Source organism: Sebastes fasciatus, chromosome 20 (genome assembly GCF_043250625.1).
Source record: "Sebastes fasciatus isolate fSebFas1 chromosome 20, fSebFas1.pri, whole genome shotgun sequence".
In the NCBI taxonomy this organism is placed as follows: domain Eukaryota; kingdom Metazoa; phylum Chordata; class Actinopteri; order Perciformes; family Sebastidae; genus Sebastes; species Sebastes fasciatus.
This window is the reverse complement of record NC_133814.1, coordinates 14968543-14992081: the sequence shown is the minus strand read 5'-3', so window position 1 is coordinate 14992081 and position 23539 is coordinate 14968543. Positions and strand designations below refer to the sequence as shown.

The 23539-nt window shown below is 40.2% G+C and overlaps 1 protein-coding gene across 2 annotated transcripts in view; it reads right to left on the bottom strand.

The window, feature by feature from the left end:
* The window catches only part of LOC141758408 (protocadherin-15-like), a 210314-nt gene that overhangs the window by 92556 nt on the left and 94219 nt on the right, over positions 1 to 23539 (bottom strand). For both annotated transcript variants that reach the window (XM_074619771.1, XM_074619772.1), the window contains exons 13-19: positions 21199 to 21333; positions 15963 to 16112; positions 15751 to 15842; positions 14450 to 14551; positions 6865 to 6997; positions 5703 to 5782; positions 2339 to 2432 (exon numbers count right to left, since the gene is read on the bottom strand). In XM_074619771.1, coding sequence (XP_074475872.1) covers positions 2339 to 2432; positions 5703 to 5782; positions 6865 to 6997; positions 14450 to 14551; positions 15751 to 15842; positions 15963 to 16112; positions 21199 to 21333 — 786 coding nt within the window. The remainder of the gene's footprint in view (positions 1 to 2338; positions 2433 to 5702; positions 5783 to 6864; positions 6998 to 14449; positions 14552 to 15750; positions 15843 to 15962; positions 16113 to 21198; positions 21334 to 23539) is intronic.

Here is a 23539-nt window from a genome sequence, read left to right as displayed (position 1 = left end):
TCCGTGGCAGTATGATGGATTCACTGGCCAAATAGCCAATTAGGCACTTTGTAGTCTGACGCTCTCACAACGGGACATTTAATAATAGGGGACACAGACGTGTGTGTGTGTGCACGCATATCAAGACAACCCAAGGCCTTTCGAGTGATGCTGATTAATGGGTCCGTATGAGGCGACTACACCCCAATCTTCCCTTCTCCTTTTTCTATTTCTTTCTTTCCTCGTCTTCCCTTCTGTCTCTCTGTGTAGCTCGTACCATTCCTCTCTCATACACCTCTCTCTTTTTTTTTTTTCTCCGCTCGTTCGAAATATAATGGAGTGTCAAGCAGAAAAATGTCCAAACTACTTTTAGCCATTTTCTGACTTAAAGACCTTTGGGGCAAAAAGATAATACACTAATTGTCAAGTTCCAAAGAGCAATTGACTAAGTACATGTGTGCATGTCTGTGAGTGTGTATGTGTCAGGACTCCTTTATAGCACTGTGTATGAACACACAGCACAATTGTTAAGGTAATAAGGGCCCCCTGAACACCTCTCACATCACTGCTCCTTCCCCACGCTCTCTAAATTCCTCCCACTTGTTCTCTCCCTTCATATTGTGTGCGAGGGTGTGTGAGAGAAGGTCAGGGTATTCAAATCAGCATTTTCTCTCCTCTGAGGGACCTTAAACTTTACCTTTGGCTTTAATTGACATGTGTGGGAGGCATGTCAGCGAGGAGGAGGAGGAGGAGGAGGAGGAGAGGAGACAAACTTCCTTTAATGCAAAACTAATAGATGGATGATGAGGGGGAGAAGAGAAGCTAGAAAGGGAAATTGTTAGAAGCCAGGGGAGTGGAGAAGGAGGAAAGAAGGGAGGGCAGGGACACGCCATCCATTTGACTTTCATGTGAGAGCAAGTGAAGATTTGACTTTTAAAAAAGGAAGAGACGAGAAGAACACAAACAGAGAGGGATAGAGAGAGCGACTCTGGTGACCTGTGATCAATTAGGTAAGTGAGAAAGTGAGGAAGGGCACACGCTCCATCTTTTGCAAAGTAGCTCTTGCAGCAGCGTGATTAAGAATTGTTTTAGACATTTTGTAGTTGCGTGTTTATTCAGACTCCGTCCACACTAAGCCAAGGGTTTATGTGTGAAAACAACATGCTTTCACAGGAGCGTTTTCAGATCGTTCAAGTGCTCCATCTGCATTGAAACGCAAAAAGCTGTTGAAGGTCTGAGGACTAAAATATCATAAATAAAGTGAGTTCAAGTGGTCACCAGACTTTTAGGTTATTCCACAGGTGGCAAATAAGAAAAACTGCTGATCACACTCAACATCTGGTAAGGAGTTGAGCAGAAATAGCTTGGTTACTCTGTCGAGTCCTCAGCTGGATACATTTCTTGTATTCCGAACCTTAAAGGGATAGTTTTGACTTGCATAGTCAGTGTGTTTCCTACAGTACAAAGCAGAGCAGAACATATTTTTAGCCATCTAAATGCCGTCATCTATGCTCTCCTTCACAGCCACAAGACTCCATTGACAAACACAGTAATTTTACCTCGCAAAACACGGTAATTGCTTGTCTGCCGCTGCCTTGATCGGTTAGTTTGATTATGTTGTGTGACTTTGGGCAACTTCAAAGTCACACAATCAGCGCTAAAGAAAACTATAGGGAAAACCGCTGGATAAGTACGGCCAAAATGGAGAGAAAAGATGCATTTTCCATTTGTGGACGTAGTCTCCGTTGTCTTCTCTGAGACACAATGTGATCTAATAACAATGGCATGCTAATATATATAAAAAGAAGATGATAAAAGATAAAGATAAAAAGTTTATGTCAGTGGATAACTACTGTATTTAGTCCTACTTGGTATGTCTATGATTAAAGACATTTTCATGCGGGTCTTTTCCATCACATCTCTTAAAGTTGTATAAGCTTAGATGAGCCTTTCTTTTTCCCAGGTAGTAATTTGATAGATTCTTTTTCCTCCCATCCATTTTCTAAACTGTTTATTCTGCTCAGGGTTGCAGAGCCAGAGCATATATTATTTTTCACATCCATTCATTTAAGAATCCAAATTGGTTTAAAATGCATTGTTACAAATGGATTTGGGCTTTTATTTTGATGGGGGTGGTTGTTATGATTATTATTATTACTGAATGAGACGGGTTTTTTTCCAACAATTGCTTCTGATATGCCTCTTTTCACATAATGCCACAGCTGTTGTTTGTGGCATTTCTCTGTGAAGGATTTAGTTTCCCTCCTGGCAGCCACTTAGTTTAATTCCACTGGGGATGTGAAACAAGTCAAGTAAAGACAACTACTTAATATCTGCACGCTACAGCTCCGTTTCTTACCCCATCTGGGCGTCCGTCTGAGGCTGTGACCACCAAGGTATAATAATCCAGAGACTCCCTGTCCAGAGCCTTGTCCAGCACCAAATACCCTGAACTGGAGAAACAACACAAATGGATTAGAACAGAAAAATAAAAAACACAGGACCAAGAGGAGCAACACTGGGGTGTAAGTTTGAATGTCGTTGATTGCTAACCATGCTGATCATTCTCATGCTGATACTTCCAGCCATTTGTAAGTTTCTATGCTAACTCTGGGAAACATTTGAATACCTGTCTTGTTTTCTTGAAATGTTCATTCCTCTTTATAGACACGACTTTGGAGAAAACCTTTCAGACAATTGCACGCACTGATAACCGCTGTATAAAAGCCTTAACACCCAGACGTGCATTTCTACTGTGATTATGGGTAATTTGCTGGTACAGATGACGCCTTATACCTATCCTCTCACCCACAATGACATTAAGGAATGCCCTCTCGGGTGCTGTTGCTATAATGGCTCAGACAGTGAGGTGTCATAAAAGAAACACTTTTCTTAGGTTACAGTCGTTCACCAGAAGAAAGAGTTTATAAGCAAAATACTTAAAAACTACAGTAAAATCTGAATATGAGTACCGATTGATTGCACACTAAATAGAGACTTCATTATATTTACTGGTCAATGGTGATTTAAAAAAAGTCTCACAACATCAATATATGGGTTTAATGGGAGATCATATGTAACACTGACATGCACTTAAAGCTGCAGTCGGTAACTTTGAGCAAATATGACAAAAAGTTTTTATAAAACAGTCACTATATAGTAGACAGTAGTGCATGAGACAGATAATCTGCGGAAAACATATCATGTTCCTCTGCCTCCTCCTAGCGACGCTCCTAATGGCATTGCAAGATTTCAATGTGCCCGAAGGAAAACAACTAATCAGAGCTGAGGAGTCGCTAACTTGGCAGTCAATCGATGTCAAACTAGGCAGCGCTGATCAAATATGATTATCAAAATTTGCTCCGGTTGGAGGGCGGGGCTTGATTTTGACTCAACTGTATTCAACATGGCGGCCGGGTCACAAATTTTCTCATTTTACAGCTAAACAGTACACTACAAGATGTTTCTGAAAACATTTGATGCGAGAAATATTCATTACAGTAACAAGATATTGATTCATATTTGATCAGCGCTGACTAGTTTGACCGTTCGGAGTTTTGTGAGCAGTGATTGACAGCTGCGTTAGCCACTCCTCAGCTCTGGTTGGTTGTTTTCCTTCGGGAGCGGGGAAATCATGCAAATGCCATTGGGAGCGCTAGGAGGAGGTAGAGGAACATGATTTTTTTTCAGATTACCTGCCTCATGCACTACGGTCAGGATATAGTGACCGTTTTATAAAAATAACTTTTTATCATATTTGCTCAAAGTTACCGACTACAGCTTTAAAGATTTGCAGTATAATCACATGAATGATTAAACAAAACAAAAAAAAACAAGCAGAAAGATCAAAAACCAGTAATCAGCACATGGATTTTTTTTAATTTTTATATCAAGTATGGTTCACGTGTCATATCATCTCAGACTCAAGTTACTCATTGAGTACAATAAAGCAATCAGAAATGTCCAAACAGAAGCGAAGAGATAAAAGTCAGATTTAAGGGCAAATGATTAACGCATAAGTAAAAGTCTACTCGAGAAGATCAACAGCTTCAGTGCGGCCTGTCTGAGACTTCTGACCAATCAAATCCAGCAGAAACCTTTGATCTTGGCCTTGATTGACTACACTTTTCTATTTCACTCTAAGTGAAGATTTACATAATGATTGAAGTGTCTTTAATTGAAGCTAGTTTCATGAATTACAAATCTAAAATGCACATATTCTCCAAATATTGACAGTGTGTGTGTGTGTGTGTGTGTGTGTGTGTGTGTGTGTAGATGTTAAATGGTCTACAGAGGGAAAGATGTGAAGCTGTGTTATTTTATTTTTTTCAAACAAACTAAAAAAAACATTTCATGTATATTTATGGATGATTCATGAAAAGCACATACTTGGGCATGCACACACACACATACACACACACACATACATACACACACACACACACACTCATACCAAGTCTTATTTTCTCATTTACACCACACACTGACACATTCTCTTCACACGCCTGCTGCTCTCAAAAGCAAACATCTGCTACGACATGTGTGGAGGACCTACAGTAAATCCCATTGTTCAGGATGAACCCAGGATAATTCAAATTTATTCATAAACGAATGGTGATAAACCTCCTCAAAGCTCATCATTTGCATCCCGCACTGATGCTGGCCCTTTTTTTATTTCTGTGTCTGAATCTTTTGGCCATTACTGTGTGTTCCGTTAACGGCAGCCACATGGCAAAATGGGCCAATACCGGACTCGTCCGGGAGCTCTCCCGATGCGCTTCTAGAAGAATATTTAACTGAGCCAAATTTTGCACAAAGGCAATGAAAAATCACTCCATCCTGTGCCAATGTGAGCTGCACGGCATGTTGCACTTGTGCGGTGGAAAAAAGAACAACTTGGTTTGTCCTCGTGGTTCCATAATGCACAAAACACAGCTGAGGCACAGATCAAATTTGGCACATATTGGAAGATTTCACAATGAACAGAACCCGTCAGATACTCCCAGAAAGCAGAAATTAAAGCTCTTCATTTCATTTTAATCTTTGCTGTTATGAATTACTGTGCGGGAGACCCCCTTCACTTAGTCCTTTCCATTCTAAATCCTCATTTGTCCATCAATCTTGTTCATCGTTTCCTTCCGGGCTCTTTCTAACATTTGTCCATCTTTTACTCCGTCCCTGCCCTTCTCTCTCATCTCTTATTCTCTTTCTCTCCCTCTTTTCCTTCCGCATCTCTCGCAGACTTTCAACATACTCTCCTTTGTTTCTCTCTGGCCTCCTCCCTCTAGAAATGTAGATAGGATCTCTCCCCAGAAATAAGAAATGCATTTTTAATGAGCAATAAATGAATAAATACAACAAAAGCCCTCAGAGTCAGTTATGTGTGTACGTGGTGAGAGTGTGCATGTGGGAGAGTGTATGGCTGTGTTTATGTGAAGCCCTCGGCGGAGCCCGAGCCCTGAATGATCGAATTTTGATGCTTTCAACCACACACACACACACACACACGCACACACACTGTAACTACATAATTGTATATTGCCATGGTTGCACAGTATGCCCATACTCAAAAAAAGCATATACTCAAATAAGAAAAAAAGACTGCTTTAGCTTCTGAAAATATTAACTTCAACAAGCTCCAAAGTTTTGATCAAACAAGATGAAATAAGATTTGTGTGAGTGTGTGTGTGTGTGTGTGTGTGTGTGTGTGTGTCTGTGCTTACTTCTGCTGTAGAGCAAAATGTCCATGGGCGTCTCCGCTTTGGATTTCGTAGGTGATGGGGTCCCTCTCCCGATCCACTGCCTTGAGAAGTAAACAATGACAGACAGACATATTCATACACATATACTCTTATTTCCATCAGAAGATTCCACCCTTATATGCAGCAGTGATTTCCAAACCAGGTTGGAGTTGCAGTTGCCTGGGAGAATGTGGAAAGATTAGGGAGTAGCTCAATTCATTTGAAAAAAATACAAATATATCCAGATATTGAGTCAGCTGTAACCGCTGTAGGGCCGCCCCCTCTTAGTCGATTAGTCGACTAATTGGTCTTAGTCGACCAAGATTTCTTTAGTCGATCAGTTGTTTGTTGTGCTTTTTCATGCTGAATGACTTACCACAAGCTACGAGATTGTGAAACAATGGAATATGCTCCTGTAGAAGCCACAAGTCTGTATGATATTAGCCTTGTTTTAAGAAAAACATGTTTTATTCGCGATGTCATGGAGAAATACTACACTACCCACAATCCTAAGCATAACAGCGACATCTCTGATTGGCGGAGCTCGCTGTTATAATGGAAATATGCAACGCACGCGTGAACGGCTAGTGAGGGTTTGTGCTCGTACGTGCTGCTCCGTGGTTTGCTCCCCAGATTTCAAACAGGACCAACATGGGGTTTTGTTTGGAAACTTTCTCTTATGTTACGAAAATAGTTCACCGAAATGTCTTTCTGAAAACATTTGAGGCGAGAAATAAGCCATGCAGTGTCTGAATCTGTCTTCATTTTACTTTAACAACGGTTAGTTTAAGCGTTTTGGGGGAATTTCCAGAGGCGACGAGTCACCATTCGCAATGGTTTGTGGGATAGTTCCTTTAAATGAATATGTACACGGTCTTGTACCTTTGACTTTTTTTCCATTTTCCAACTTTTTCGCTCCAAATCAAATGTTTTATGGTCACGATTCATCTCTGGTCGGCTTGGTTCCACGCTTAAAACTCTTTGTATAAAGATTTTCTGAAAGGTCAATGGAGTGAATGAATGGGAAATTCACTTCCGGAAACGAAGCCGTTCAAAAAGTGGACTGTCACTGTCAAGCTCTATATTGTGTGTGTTTGTGTGTGTGTGTGTGTGTGTGTGTGTGTGTGTGTGTGTGTGTGTGTACCTGCAGATTAAGCAGCATAGCTCCAGTCCTCATAGCTTCGCTGATCTCCAGGTTGTATTGTTTTCGGGGGAAACGCGGAGGACTCTGGTTGTTTGGGGGCAAAACTTCGATATAGACCGTAGTAATGGATGACCTAAAGAAAGAGAGAGAGAGAGCAGAGTATGTGTTAAGGCGGATAGGACACACAGAGAAATTACAAAGACAGATAGAAGAAACAAGACTGTAAGGGAGAAGCAGAAGAGGAAGAGTCGCAGAGAAATGTTGGAGAGGGATGAGAGGAGAAGAGGAGGAAGAAGAGAAGAGCTGGAGGGCAGCACAAGAGGATAGAGGGTATAAAAGCAGTGTCAGGGAGGGTGAATGGTCTATTATTTAAGTTAAGAGTGGCTGCCCAGTGTTTGTTTCTTTGCACTTCATGCTGTGTTTAACTAATCGATAAGAGCGTGAAGAGTGGCAAAGAGACTGGCCAGCGCTCTGCTGCTGGGCTTTTACAAACCTCTTTTTGCAGGGCTTAACGTTGCTATTGTGCATTTCGACAAACTCATCCTGCTGTTTCAATGACTCATTCATGTAGAGAGGCTGGCACTGTTTTACCGAGAGAATCGTTCTATTCATTCATTTTAATAACAGTGTGTCTGTATAGAGTGACACTTTCTTGTTAGTATTATTCCTTCAGAATCTCCTTAAAGATGAGCGCTGCACTAGAAACACACATAACCCTTTAATATCATATTAGAATTAATCATATTAAGGGGTTTGTACATGTGTCCAGAACTGCATTTAAGAATGAATGGAGTGATTATGCAGATGGTTTTTAAGTACAAGGCTAACTAAGCCAACTGTGGATGAGGAGTGGATTCAGAAATTCAATGTGTCAAGAGGGAATTACAGAAATAAAGCTTTCATTAAAAGAAGTCGTAATTGGTTTTAAAAGTGAAGAAAAAAATTAATTACATGGAGTTTCTAATTTACAAGGCCGTGACACCAAGATAAAATATATTCAGAGTACTTTCTGACAGTAGATTGTTTCACTTTGTAAAATGAAGACTTAATTACACAGTGTTTACTTCCCCTCTGATAAATGGCTCTGGCTGTTCAATATGCTGTATTCACGGACATTTTTTAATCAACATAACACTTATTTCAAAAACAGCATGTCATCGTAATGACCTACAAAATGACAGAGCTGTTTATTTTCAGCGCTACAAACAGCTTGTGTCTGTGTGTCAGTGTTTCTTTCAGAAGTTATTCTATTACCTGGCTCAAAGTTGACATGTTTAGAGAGCTAGAGTTGGAAAATTGACTGCCTTACATAATTGAGATAACAACGTACTAACCGCAAATTAAACTAAGTAACAGACTTGACATCTGCTACACCAATTATTTCAGATAATTCAGTCGTGTATTTTGATCCCGGACACCAACTTCCCCAAAGGAACAAGATTCAAGAGAGCTCGATAATGACTTCAAAATAAAACGCTCCACTGGCAGGGAACGATAGCAACAGAATACTTTATTTAGGTTATATATTACGCCACTCTAAATTTGCATTAATAAAAGGAAAGAGAACACAAAAATAATTTAATTAATTGAGATGTACCCTCAGCCCTATTAAGATTCATCTCATATCTAAAGGACAATATCTTGCACCTTTTCCACAGAGGTCAAGAGAAAAACATATAATTTGTTATATTCAATATTCAAATTATTATATCAAAACCCCCTTAACATACACTTGCCACCTTTTTACCCCTTAAGTAGCTTTAAAGTTAGAAATATTATCATATTCAACACGGCAACAGTGTGGAATATATCATCTTGTTCAAACTTTTTATTGGAGCTATATTTTGAAATTGAGTCAAATATTCAAGGCATAGTGTTTTTAAAAGGCATAAACAGGCATCGCATGGGAATATTCTAGATTTATTGAATGCTGGTATGCATTTCCCAAAACTTATTTAGCCATATTTAGTTGCTTAGAGGATTTTGGGATCGCCGCTTGAATTTAAAATAAAAGTTTAAGTTTGAGACAGTGTTTGGCTGCACAGCATGACTTTATATTGGCTGGCCCACCAGCAGCGGGGCAGGAGGGTTTACGGTTTCAGATTTATTGAATTATTTTCCTTCTGCCTTATCAAAGAAAGAGGCCCGATGCTGGCTCACATAAAAGAAATAAAAAACACTGGTTCACCGAACATCGCCGGGATGAAAAAACTACACTTCTTAAGAAACTGGTTGGAAAAAGCTCAATTACTCCGATTTCTTCCCAGTTTTGCCGCCACATGACATGAGTGATGTTTGGTTTTACTCACCCTGAATTCCAGGGTAAGAAACGGCAGGGATTTAGTTTGTGTTCCTGCTTGGCGAGAGCGCTGAGTTTCAGCAGAGAGAGATTAACTCCACTCAAACTGGATCATCGACTGAAAAAAGCCAAAGAACCTCGGCTCTAAACAATAGCCCGCAAAATCTGTTTACGTTCACAACAATAAATAAATAAATAGATAAAGGCTGGAAAAATGCAAGCCGCCAGAGAGAGAGAGAGAGTGAAAGCCAGTTGTTTTATTAAAACAATTCAGATGGCATTATTGATGAAAACCGATCGAGGGACTGGAGATTTTTCAGTTGTGCTTTCTATTGTATCCGGGGCCTATTTTTCCATCCTAAAACACTTCTTTTTAAAATCTTCTTTCTTATTTAATATGCATAATCCATTTACTAGTCATGGTTACGTAGGACTTTTCCTACTTGTACAGTACACACACACAAACCCACACACATGTACATGTAAACACTAACTTGCACATCAAATGCACAATGAATTAACTGACTTTTTTGGCAAGCAGCAGCCTCATGTTTCTGCTGTTAATAAAACCATAACTGTAATGGTCTCTCTGAATAGTACTAGAAGTGGCTATTACTACAAATGCTATTGATCTGCTGGGATACACTATGCATTACATTTGGTCAAGTACATGTAAAGAGTTATTTAGGACTACAGCTTTAGGACTTGGTGTTGACTTGGGTCTTCAGTGCCAAGCTTGTGATTTACTTGTGACCAGTGTTGGGCAATAATGTCTTACTTAGTAACACCTTACAGCAATGTAACTCTTTTTAATGTAAGAGTACAATTTGAAATTCAATAATTACATTCTAAATCCAGTTTGTCAGCTTAACAGGAGTTCGATGGAGGATTTGGTGACTCTGCGTTCAGTGGACGGACTGGTGTGGTGCGTGTTTAACTTGTCTCACGACTGGGAGTGTTGGGACGCAATCACTCACTACCAAACGAGGAGAGGTGTGTAACTGCAAAGTTGTCTTAATTACTTTTTTGTTCTTAGTTGGCTTGCTAACGTTAGCCACTGGGATGTCGACCATCAGGAATCACCTGTTTTCGTTTAGGGTTGGACGTGTGGGACTTCTGAAGTGCGCGATACGCTAGCTGTTTATGGTCATAAAAATAATAATCCTCAGTAGTACTGTACCTCCAAACTGTAGGCTGGCTGCTTGTTGAACTTTTAAAGCCGTGTTTCGCCAAGCAGTCCAGTTCAGTTCGTTACACATTAGAACTGTTATTTGCGTGTTTCTATTAGCAAAAGTTGTGGATGATTTCTGGTACTTTTCTTAGTACCACCTCGGTACTCAGCTGAGCCAATACTAGAAGATGGATTTAAAACACTACAAACCACTGATTGGTCAGAGAGAATCGTCATATTGGGACACCTGGCACAAACCCGCAATTTCTTTATTCACTCGACCCTGTTTTGTTTTTTTAAATGTTAGCCTGTCAAACCACACCGTACAATTGACGAAGTGCATATGTTCCTCTGTTTGGTTGAAGATGATGTCACGGCAGTTTCATGCGGGATGGCTTCTGGTGATCATCGGAGAATCCCGCCTACACTGAAGGGATACTATCCGCAGTGGAAAACTAATAGAGAAAAGGACCTGGTACCAAAAAGTGGGGTAATGTCGAGTCGAGCAGAGCGCTAATTTTCATTTCAACATTTCCTATTTCAACACTGGATGTAGAGGACTTGGAGTTTAAAGGCGCCTTTGACAGACCTGGTCCAAGTAACAAAAGTAAAGTCAGTCATATGAGTACTATGTATTGAGTAACTGTTTGCATTTCTCAAATAACTTGCCCAACACTGCTTGCGACTTGCAAAAACCACCACCATATTTTACTATATGCCTCTTAAGGTACAGTGCAAAATGACTTCTTTATCTTGATCTCTATCGAGCTATTTATCTAACATCGTATCCTATCTCATCTCTTTTCTCTCTTACCCTACAGTTTGATGAAAGTGTAAATGAGACCCCCGAGCATGAGCTGTTTTCAGTATTCCGGGGTGCATCTATCTAGGCCATGCAGAAGCACTTCTAATCTGAATGAAACATGTATCTCAAGGGTTCTTCAACAGTCCCAGCTCCCAAACATGGAGATGTAATACTCAAAAGCTGAGCTCGAAAGTCATTAAAAAATGCTGTCACTCATGTCTTGTTGGTGCCCGCCAGGAAGAGGACACATGGCTCATTTTTTGGGTCCTGACCCATAGTTTTAACAAATCAGGTAGCAGAGATGGATATTGATTTGTTATGTGGGTTATGTTTTCAGCTGAGATAAACAGGGGGTCTGGGGAAATTTGGGGACAATCTGTGAGCCAATCACTGGAACCACCTCAATCTGCAGGGGTTCACATGCTGTATTGATTTGGCACCGAGATAGCTGGAGCCATGTATGAGACGGGAGACAATTTTAGTTTTTATGACTGATAAACATTGTTGGAGAGAGCAATGTATTGCAATTGGGACAACTAAAACATAATATTTCATCATTTTAATACAGACATAGTGTAAGTAAGCCATGATAATAAGTTCCGTTCTACATGTAAAGCTACAGTAGGTAATGTAGTCTAGTAGTTTAACCTGTTGTTATATTTGTTGAAACTCTCATTACATCCCGACAGCAATCAATAGATCAAATGCTCTGACAAAAAAAGGAACAAATCTGGTATCTGTGGCTGTTGCAGGACTGTAATAAACCCGTCCAATCATTTCATTCGGCCTGAATGTAATAATTGGAAGAGCTACCTGCCTGCCTCTCATTGCGCGTCACTGGAGTCTTATACGAGCTGCTAGTTGACAGCTGTGAGTACTAACAATAGCCATGTTTGTTGGTTATGTCCATTATGAGGTGTTACATTCATAATAATAGTTTTGAGGTTGTAGCTTTGGAAGGAGGCAAACTTTCTCGCTAGATTTAGTGACCTTTGGAGCTAATGCTGCTAGCTACTTTCATTGGAAAAGAGTTGGTAACACTGAGTTTTTCGGTTGGATAATTTCAAAATCTAGCGTACTCTTGCTGGTTTGTCCAATGTTGCCGACCCCAGCTTTAATGTAATCTGTTTTATGAAACTGGATTGATTTATTAGACACGGTAGATTGATTCAGATTGGGTAAATATGAGGACAGCCCACAAGTCCAATTTAATTTGTGTCGTTTCATAAAGCTTTGACGTTTGAGTGACCGAGATGCTGAGAGGTGTCAGAGAATTCAATTATTACTTTTCAGTAGAGATGTCCCGACGTTTATCCAAGGTTACATTAACCGGCTACATTAGCATAGCATAACATGAATCTCCGACCGAACTGTCAGTGGTCCAGTTGCATTGTGGGTAACATAGGCACCAGGTTTTGATAAAGGAATAAGAATGCGTGGCATAAAAATGGAAAGAACAATATCTCTGATTCTGCAGCATCATTTCGTTTATGAAACTGTCCTCTGGGGACAGTTGTAGGAGTTCATTGCTTAATTGGTGGAGCACTCTTTTAATCAGTCTGCCTTTGTCAGCACTAGTTCTTTCAGGTCAGCTTGGCACTGCAGGTCTCTAAGAAATTTACATTTAGGCACGAACACTGGAGTGACCAACACATATAAGAGCAGCGAGGGGTTTAGTGTTCAAAAATACTCCCAGGGGATGTAACTGCTGATGGACACACTGTCATATGCAAAAAACCTTCATACTGCTTTCCCATATTCTAACATTTAACCAGGTGTCTAGTGAATTGATTACATTTTCATCAGGAGACTGATGAAAAGGAATCTGCACCGTCGTCCGCTGACAGCTCAAATTAAACATCTGGCTATTCAGTGACTTCCTGAATATTCCCCATTGACCTGCTCATCCTATATGAACCTATAAAACTGAATGTCTTTCACAGGATCCTACCTAGCGAGCGACTGTCGCCTCTGTCTTTTCCCTCAAACAAAAAAATCTTTATTAAATGTTCCCGTGTGTCCGTAACTAAGTGTTGCTTTGTTCTGCGCTTCTTGTTTGAAGAGCAAAGACTCGGCTCGTTTGTTCTCTCCACAAGGACACTGCAGTCTTAATTTATCCTTTTGTTTGTGATATTCCAAAGTGCAAAACCCAAAGAAGTACACCCAAGTGTGCTTTGAGTATCAGCAAACAACAGGCTGCTGCTCGTGCTGGCGCGGTAGCTCAGTTTGTATGTTTTTTGTATTAATTGATGCCAATTTCTCAGGGTTTTTTTTTATAGAGTTTTCCTCATGGTGTTTCTGTATTAGTTGATATACAAGGAGACAAAGAAACTGGGAGGATTTTCTGCAACCTGCAAAAGCAAATAACCCTGTTCTCGGATGTTTTTTTGAGTCAAGTGTGAGGCATGGCGCAGTGAAAAACACTAAAGGAATCAAACTCTCTCCCACTGCAGCTGCTACATCAATCTGTGGAGCGATGTAGATTGACCATGTTCCAGTGGCTGAACGGTTCGATGGCTGGATTCGCTTCTCTTCTGAGATATTACGCGGTAATTGCTAAAACTAAAATTTCACGATTTAACAGCTCACTGCCAGACTTTAGCTAATCAATACGCTCAGAGTTGGAAAATATTGGTAGCAGAGTGCATTTTCCATGAAATAACCCAAGTTGGGGAGTTTGTGAGTTGTTGAACGTTATGGCTCCTTATTGATTTAATCCAAGAAGGAGAGATGAGGGGCAGGAGACAGGAAACAGGAGGCAAGGGAGAACAAAAAAATCTAAAAATGTCACGCTATCAAGTCAGTCCTTATCCTTTAGAATGTGACAGACCCAGAGTGCATCGCATTTTGTTTCTTTTACCGTCTGTGCTATTTATTCTAGATGCCACGTCTGTCTGAATGTGCCCAAATTGTCCCTTCTCTGAAATGCAGACAGTATAATTTTCGGTCTGATTCTCAAGAAGAGGGTAACTAGTAGTGAGGCACCAATCATTATCTTTCATTCTGTGTTACTGTTCTTCTCTTTTCTTCTTTGCTTCTAACACTTGCACAATCAATTTTCCTCTCTTAGACTCCTTTCTTGCCATTTTCCAATATAAAATTATAATGCATGATGTGTTTCTAAAAATGAAACGGCTCACCTGGAAAGGGGTGAACGGATGGGAGAGAATGGAGGGAAAAGTTGGGAGAGTGCTGTGAAGTGTTCTGACAATAAGTGTGAAAGCTCGGGAAATCTGATGACCTTTCAAGCCCTCGGCTCCAGACAGACGGAGTAAAAGAGTGATGAGGCAGACTGAAGAGAAACTCTTACCTTCTCTGAGGTACAAGCCCATTGTCCATGGCTTCTACAGTCAAAGCGTAGCTCCGCCCAACCTTGAGTTCCACACTTGGTGCCACAGTAATGATCCCACTGCTGTGAAAACAGTTCATTCAGTATTACATGATCATTCAAACTGCTAAAAATGAAGGTGGTTCGTGTACTTTACACAACGTCTACACAGAACTGTGAATCGAAAGCAACGTGTTAGCAGAGCAGCAGCAGCTACGGTTCTCCGCCAGTGTAGGTCATCTGCGTTTTGGCAGAAACTGTGCTCATAAAACGGAAGGAAATGGACTTGAAATGTAAAACTATAGGCTTCAGGTTGGGGTTTAGGGTTGGACGATTAGACAAATATATTGTCAGTACATTGCCGGTTGGTTTATTGGGGCAATTTTTGTCATTTTATTTTGCTTATTCAATGGTCTGCCATTAAAAGAAACGGGTGAAAGACGCTACTCAGTGGGAAGCTGGCACAGTGCTAAAACAAAGTGCACAGCAGAGAAAAACAGCGTGTAGAGACGGCATATTTTCACATCTAACTCAATGAATTAAGGGGTTTATTTCAACCAAATCAGAGTTGGTGATTGTTGAAACAGCGGAAAGAGTTTTATTTATTTTTTCTCTCCAGATTGAATAAAGTGTGTTTTACGATGAGTTGACAAGGCAATTAAGCGAGTCTTAGTTAGGGTGAAAGTAAGAAACTTGAATTCAAAAGTCATACAGTTGTATTTTTTTGTTTAATGAGGAAAATAGGCGCAAGAATATTTCCGTTATTGACATTTTGTGAGTTGAATTTGTTTATTTATTAGACTAAAAAAAGCTAAGACATCTTGTGGAACATAGCAAACTCGTTGCCAGAACACATCTCCAACTGAAACTACACACACACCTGTGTGAATATATCAACAATTGCCGGTTATTGGGCTGATTTAACGTAAAATTTGGACATATCACCCAACCCTATTGCGGTTCCATGCGTATAGGGAGCGTTAAACGTGAGCCGTTACCCAGCCTGTGTAGGCAGCTGCACTGATTGATATAGAAGTTTCTTTATTCAGTCAGAGGGGCATAAAAAAGTTGACTAAAATGCGTCTGAAACTCCTCCTGTGTAGACAAGCCTTTAGAGGTGCTGGTAGGTGTTTCTATCTTACCTTTGAGAGAGCCAGGCTAGCAGTTTCCCCCTGTTTTCAGTCTTCACTCTAAGCTTAGCTAACTGGCTGCTGGTGGCAGCTTCATATTTAGCCTCCAGACATAACATTTTCATGATATTACAATGCAAGTGATATGTTTACCTGTTGCCAATAAGAAAATGTCCATGGCCACCAGCTAAGATCCGGTAGGTGATCTGACCGTTGGGACCTGCATCAGAGTCGACCGCTGCCAGCTGGGAAGAGATACAAATATGAAGTGTGATCCTTTAATAAAGTACGTTGCAAATACTACACACCACACATAAGAACTGTTATTAATGCATAGTGTAGTGTGTGTGTTTGACAGTGCATACCTGTAACACAGTTTCTCCAGCTATCATATCAGTAAACAGGTTGACATTATAGGAGACATTAGCAAAAGTCGGAGTGTTGTCGTTGGCATCCAACACTGTTATCGTCACGTTTACCGGAATGCTCTGCTGGACGCCGTCTGATGCTAAAAGCTGGAGAGACACAAGAAAGAAAAGGAAAAAAAGAACAATGTATACTGTATTTTTCTTGACAAGAGCAAAGAAATAAAGTGTTTCTTCAGCAGAGCTACAAAAAGCTACCTTTAGAGAATCCTGAGGCGGGCGGACTGTGTACTCAATATGTCCCTTTGACATCTTGATAGTGTCTGTTTGTTTCCTGCTTTCTTTCGAGGTTGAGTTGTTCTGTGCTTTTCTCAATCTAAATCCCTGTTTTGGGTTTATTTATATGTGTTTGTGGGTGCAACTGAAACCTTTTGAAAATACTCAGTCCCGGCTGTCTCTCCCCTACATTTAATTTCACTTTCACAATTTCCTCTCAATGATTGCTCTTCCCAGGGACGGAGCCGGGGAGTTGGCTTCTGGGGATCCAGACCCGAATCTTTTAGGATTTTAAAATACCTTCAATTGTGTGTCATTTCCCCTCAGTCTCTCTGAGTGGACCGGCAAATCAATGGCGCAAAAGTTCTATTACTGGGGAAATATTTCCATCTAAGTCCGACCTAACACCAGGTTTTTTTTTTTCTATGCTACTACTACTACTTTTGCTATTCCCTAAAGACATCTAATTTAGTAAATGTTCTTCTGTTGGCCTACTATTGAAGACCACAGTTAAAGCAGCAGTGGGTAGAAATGGAGTAAATATATGAAGTTATTTTTATAAAACGGTCACTATATCCTGACAGCAGTGCATGACACAAGTTTCTGAATAAAAATCATGTGCCTCTGTGTCTGCAAGATTTCACAGACCGGAGGAAACCAACCAATCAGAGCCGAGCTGGAGCCTGCTGTCTCTGAGCAGCTGTCAATCACTCCCAAACTCCGATCAAACGGTCAAACTAGGCAGCGCTGATCAAATATGAAACAATATTCAGTTACTGTAATGCCTATTTCTCGTCTCAAATGTTTTCAGAAACATCTTGTAGTGTATGGTTTAGTTGTAAAATGAGAAAGTCTGTGACCCTGTAGCCATCCGTTACACCAAGCACCGACCACCAGAGGAACGCTCAATAGGAACGCTCTCTCTCTGAAATGAATAGATTTTTTAAAGCCTGAAAACAGAGCCATGAGGAGGTACAGAAGTGTAGTTATCTCTCAGAACACTTGAATTACAATATGCTGAAAGGTTATTATGGAATTTTTGCCCAATGATTACAAAAACATTCTGCCTATTGCAGGTTTAATTTGCAATTAGAGCAGCCTAGATTATTATGGCATGGATTACAACATTCATTTTGTGAACTCTACTCCAGCATAGTGTAACAAAAATAGCTTTCAAGATTAGTAATGCTGTTTACGCCAAATTCCGCCTACCTATGTTATGTAACTTTAAAAAAATAGTAACATAAGACACATTTTTTAGGTGGCAGGAGTGAAAATGAATCATCCTCAACATGTGTTGTGTTATGGTTTCAGAATGATGAAGACAGTTGAGAACAATCAGATACCGAATAAGATATAGGCGCTACAGGATGATTTTTTTCCAGGTTTTTCCCAAATGACGGACAGATTTGTAGGTATTCTATTATCTCAAATGGCTTGAAAAATAGTGCATACAGATGCTGTAAATGGGGAAAAAAATCTGGATGCCTGGGCTAAACCCAGAATGTTTACTGGCTGTTCCCCACTGCCTTTAAGAAATATAAAGTCTGCTTAAAAAAAGACACAAAAAGAGCCAACATTTGTGTCCAATTAATCAAATGTACATTAAATTAAATATAGTTTCTTCAAGGAAATTTCTTAAAGGAGTAATTCAACAATTTGGGAAATATGATGGTTCACTTTCTGGCTGAGAGTCTTCATGTTAACTTAAGTTAACCACCTACTTGCTCTAGCTTATCATTTAGCGTACAGACACAAGAGCACTAGCAATTTTCTCATCTCTGCCATAAAGCGAATAAGCGCATTTCCCAAAATGTTGCGTTATTAACGAAAGCAGAACTTATTCATCATTATTATTTGCTCCCTTTCAATTTCAAACAGTTGTCATTTTAGCGTTTTAGATGCACACAGAAAAAAAAAAAAAACATCCACTGTGCAATTTTGCAATTTCTGAAATGTTGCAAAGAGTGAGTAGTGATGAGATGAAACTCAAACACTCAAAGATAGACAGGCTGTCTGAGATGGCAGAGCTGCCAAATCAGCTTAAGAATGAAATGAAAAATGAAATCAAATTCTGTGCGTCTTTATTATATTTGTGTCATGATCTCGGTCTTCCTCTGTCCTTCATTCTGCACGCAAACATTTTAACGTTCATGCTCTTGTGTGTAAAAAAAACAAATGAAATGTGTCCATTTAAATTGTGCATTCATGATGCATATCAAAGTGTATATCAACAGAAGCGACAGAAGCTTCTTCCCTGATAGCAATCTTCTCCGCAAACTCATCTGCCAAGAAGCTGATTGACTCCTTTAAAATGAAAATCATCCTCCAAGTCTCATAGCTCTCTCTCTCTCTCTCTCTCTCTCTCTCTCTCTCTCTCTCTCTCTCTCTCTCTCTCTCTCTCTCTCTCTCTCTCTCTCTCTCTCTCTCTCTCTCTCTCTCTCTCTCTCTCTCTCTCTCTCTCTCTCTCTCTCTCTCTCTCTCTCTCTCTCTCTCTCTCTCTCTCTCTCTCTCTCTCTCTCTCTCTCTCTCTCTCTCTCTCTCTCTCTCTCTCGAGTTTAATTTCTCCTGCAAGGCTTTCATGATGATTACTGTACACCTCTGCCTTTCAATCAATACACCCAGCCTTCTGCTTTTCCCATCTTTAACTTCCAAATAGCTGCATGTACACACAAGGGCGCATAAACTCGTACAATATGCTGCACCACCACTACACACATGCATGCATGCATGCCAGCATGACCAGGATGAACTTGGCAGATAACAGACTGCTATATGAAGAAACAATGCTGCACATCATATGGGGAGGCACCCCAAGAGAGTGGTGGAAGTCCAAGTAGCAATACCACAGTGTAGAAATATTCTGTTACAAGCAAAAGTCTCGCATTCAAAATACAGTACAAAAGTATTGGCATCAAAGTATATTTAAAAGTGCTAAAAGTACTCATGATGCAGGATTTCCCATTTCAGAATAACATATATTATATTATTGGATTATAATTAGGGCTGTAACTAACTATTGTTTTGATAGTTGTTTAATCTGTAGATTATTTTTTTGATTCATTGATTAGGTGTTTGGTCTATAAAATGTCAGAAAATGGTCAAAAATGTTGATCACTGTTTCTCAAAGCCCAAGATGATGTCCTCAAATGTCTTGTTTTGTCCACAACTCAAAGATATTCAGCTTACTGTCATAGGGGAGTAAAGAAACCAGAAAATATTCACATTTAAGAAGCTGGAATCAGAATCAAAAATTGCTCAAACCGACTAATCAATTATTAGAATAGTTGCAATTAATTTAATAGTTGACAATTATTCGATTAATCGTTGCAGCTCTAATTATGATGAGTGATGTATTAATGTGTTCATCATTTTAATGTTGCAGCTGGTAAAGGTAGAGCTAAATTGAATTACTTTATATGATACCAGGTAGCTTGTGACTTCCTCCCTTTGGGACCAATAAAATGTTACCTCATCTTAACCTATAATAATACATCATCGTCATTTACTTGTTGATTATATTTTGTATTATTAACCTTAATCTGCAACGTAACAAGAAACTTAAGTTATCATTAGGATTGTCAGTTGATTAAAATATTTAATCATGATTAATTGCAAATTAATCACACATTTTTTATCTGTTCAAAATGTACCTTAAAGGGAGATTTGTCAAGTATTTAATACTATTATCAACATGGGAGTGGGCAAATATGCTGCTTTATGCAAATGTATGCATATATTTATTATTGGAAATCAATTAACAACACAAAACAATGACAATGTTATCCAGAAACCCTCACAGGTACTGCATTTAACATAACAAATCAAATCATAACATGGCAAACCGAAGCCCAACAGGCAACAACAGCTGTCAGTGTGTCAGTGTGCTGACTTGACTATGACTTGCCCCAAACTGCATGTGATTATCATAAAGTGGGCATGTCTGTAAAGGGGAGACTCGTGTGTACCCATAGAACCCATTTTCATTCACAAATCTTGAAGTCAGAGGTCAAGGGACACCTTTGAAAATGGCCATGGCAGTTTTTCCTCACGAAATTTGGCATAAGTTTGGTTGTAATCACTGCAGATACTCTGTGTTTGGCAACAGGCAGCCTCTCTGTGCCCTACCAAGAAACAAGCTGCTGAATTAGATTGCACTGAAATAAGGAGAGCAGGAGTATGACAGATTGAGAGGGAGAAAAACAGCAAAAGAAAGGAGGGGGGAAAAGGGCAAAGTAGACCAGAAGAACACGACCATAAAGAGAATAAGAGAGGCTGACAGAAACAGGGGAACTAATGGAAAGAGGAAAACACAGAGGGACAGCAACCACTGTAATAAGCCTTGTTTCCTACATCTATTTCTGCACTGAGCGATGGACGTACTGGCCTGCGTGCTTTCATTCGTGAAAGCCCTGCTAGTCATGCTAAACAAGTTTATAGAAGCAGTGTGTAAAATTAAATCCAGATTTAAACGGTAGTGGAGGTAAACATTCCAGGTTTATTAAAGGGGCATAAGTGTAATGCACAGATCTACCCATCTTTGTCTCTTTTCTTTCTCTGTAACCTCCTGCTCTCTTAATACTAAGTCTGGTTTCTCTCTTTCGCATGCGCCTTTCTCTTCCCCTCACCTTTTCTCGCTTCTCACTGGTAAAATGGGTAAATGAGGCTTAAAATATGACTGACTTCATGGAGCTACAGGTGCACAAGCCTACACCTTCCTCTTCTCTTCCCTCTCCTCCTCTTCTTTTCATCCTCAGGGCTCATTCTTCATTTTGCCTCCTGTTTGCACCTCCTCACTAGATAAAAGTCTTTTTTTTTCAAGACCTCCACTACGGTTTTATCAAGGTTCTCTGATTTGAATTGAGTTATTCAAATGCATTCAGACGCTTCTCTCTCTCTTTCTCACACACACACATTCATATTGTATGTAATGCACACAAATGCAAAGGCTGTAGAGTACCGTGAATGCGTAGGAGTCCTGCGTCTCTCTGTCAAGTGGCTTCACCAGGGTGAGATATCGTCTGATTCCAGTAGCAGACACAGAGAAAACATTAGAATAGCTGTCCAATGAGAAGTTGAGCTGAGGGTCCCTGGTCTGTTGGAGAGAAAGAAAGATGTTTAGGGGAACAGAGAATTACAGTCATTACATATTATTCAAACTTTTTTGAACCCAGGGAAAGTACTGTTGAATGTCTGCTGTACTGCTAGCGGAGCACACATAATGCTGTTGCACATTTACACCTGAGAGCGGCCCAGCACAACCACAGCGATCAAACGGTGGATGCTTTCACAAGCCAACAATTAGTCCGATTTAATCAAACTCCGGTGCGGTTCATTTGGGGGCAGTTGTGAAAGCGTTAATCGAACTCTGGTTAGGAACCAAAACAACCGGTCCGAGACCGCTTGCGAGAGGTGGTCTCAGAACCGTTTACAAGCGAAGCAAAACGCAGGCTGCCGGCGCAGGTATTTGTTGAGATGGACAGAGGCAAAAGACAGGTTAACATGAGTGGGAGAGGACCGATTTAGACTTCTGCAGAAGTCTGATGTTTGCTTGACATCTGGACCGAAGAGAACATACAGAATGTGATAAAATAAAGTAAATAAAGTCCGCTAAAATAGTGACGTTTATAAAGTCATTCGAGATAAACTGGAGGAGAGGGGATTCGTGTGCGCAGTAGATCAGTGCCGAGTCAAAGTGACAATACTTTGGCAGCATTATATATCAAAGTCTGTGATTCCCTGCGTCGGCGTGGCAGCTCTTGAGACAAAAAAAGATAAATTTGCTCTGTCGTACATGCCCCTCAGCAAATGTATTCTATTATTCGGTCCACTTTGATTTGTGCACTGTGAAACCAAACAAGACTAAATCAAAAATGAACCAAAAGGATTAAATTCACTCTGATTTTGGACTAGCCAGACGGACTATGGCTTGTGAAAACGCCCTTAATTGGTTCAACTAGAGGAACATTTGGAAGAGATTGGATGTGACACACATTTTAAGAAGGTAATAATTATATCTGTCTCTCTCTCTCTGACACATTAGCATATTTTACAAATTAAAGGAAAACCAGAATTAATACGTGGAGAAACATAAATGAAAATGTTTCCATATGCAAAACAGCAAGTGCTTCGACAGGAGAAGGTGAATGAAAAACATCTCCAAGGTTTTCTTGACATAAAAATTCTTCTAAGATGGCGGTGTGTGTGTGTGTGTGTGTGTGTGTGTGTGTGTGTGTGTTATACTCAATGATGGAGAGGCAATCCTCAAGTCCTCCTCTGATATTACCCACACAGTCACCTCCTCTGTACGTGTATGCTGTATATGTATGCGTGTGTGTGTGTGTGTGAGCTCTCATTCCAGATAAGGCTGGCTCAGCAGGGTAGGGGGGCTGATAATATTGTCGATGTAGCCAGTGTGGATATTGAGTCATAAATAAACACACTCACTCACAGTCGTATGCACCCACATAAATAAAGGTGATGGACGGCACATAAAAGCAATTAGGACTAATCATCATTGTCGGTACTTAATGCTGGAGGAAAGACCAGGGTTGGCAATATTTAAAATAACTCAACGTATATCAATCGCCACATGCACGGTCTCGGGAACACGCAGAAACACACACATTATCCCCACTAAGCTCATTCCCTGCTGTGGGGGTCTTTTAGCAAAGCAATGAACCAAAGCTTGTTTTTGTCAAAACGCCTATGCTACGTCTTAAACAAACTAAGCTCTCGGGAATGCATCGGTGATAACAATGCTGCGGCGCTGTAAATTCTTACATTATCACTGAGAGGCAATTTAAGAGGGAAATGGTTTTACTACCCAGATTCAGAGGGAAATTAGATAAGGCACTTCACTGACTGCAAGCAAGGCACAAAGTAGAGATTCAGTAGAAGAAGGCAAAGAAGAAGGGCTGAAATGGACACCTCAATGGCTTCGATGCTTGATTTCTCTACAGTACCTCCTGTTTCAACGCTGTCACCATGCTGCTGGTTTTGTTTGGATAGTGATTTAATTGTGTCTTGGAGACAGAGGATTGGCTTGTTTACTTCTGTTTACACACCTGCAGTTTATATTACGACAGGAAAGTTCCAAAGTGCCAGAATATAACGATATACCAACAGCACAGTATAAAATTAACAGACGACCGCTGGCTAAACCCCTCCCCCAAACAGCAATTGTCCAATCATAGCTTAGCAATCGAAACAAGGCACGGCAGTCCTGTGGCTACATGTTAAAGTGGTGGGCATGGTGCTGTAGTACGGAGAGTTACTCCACACCTAAAGAGTTCTGAGGG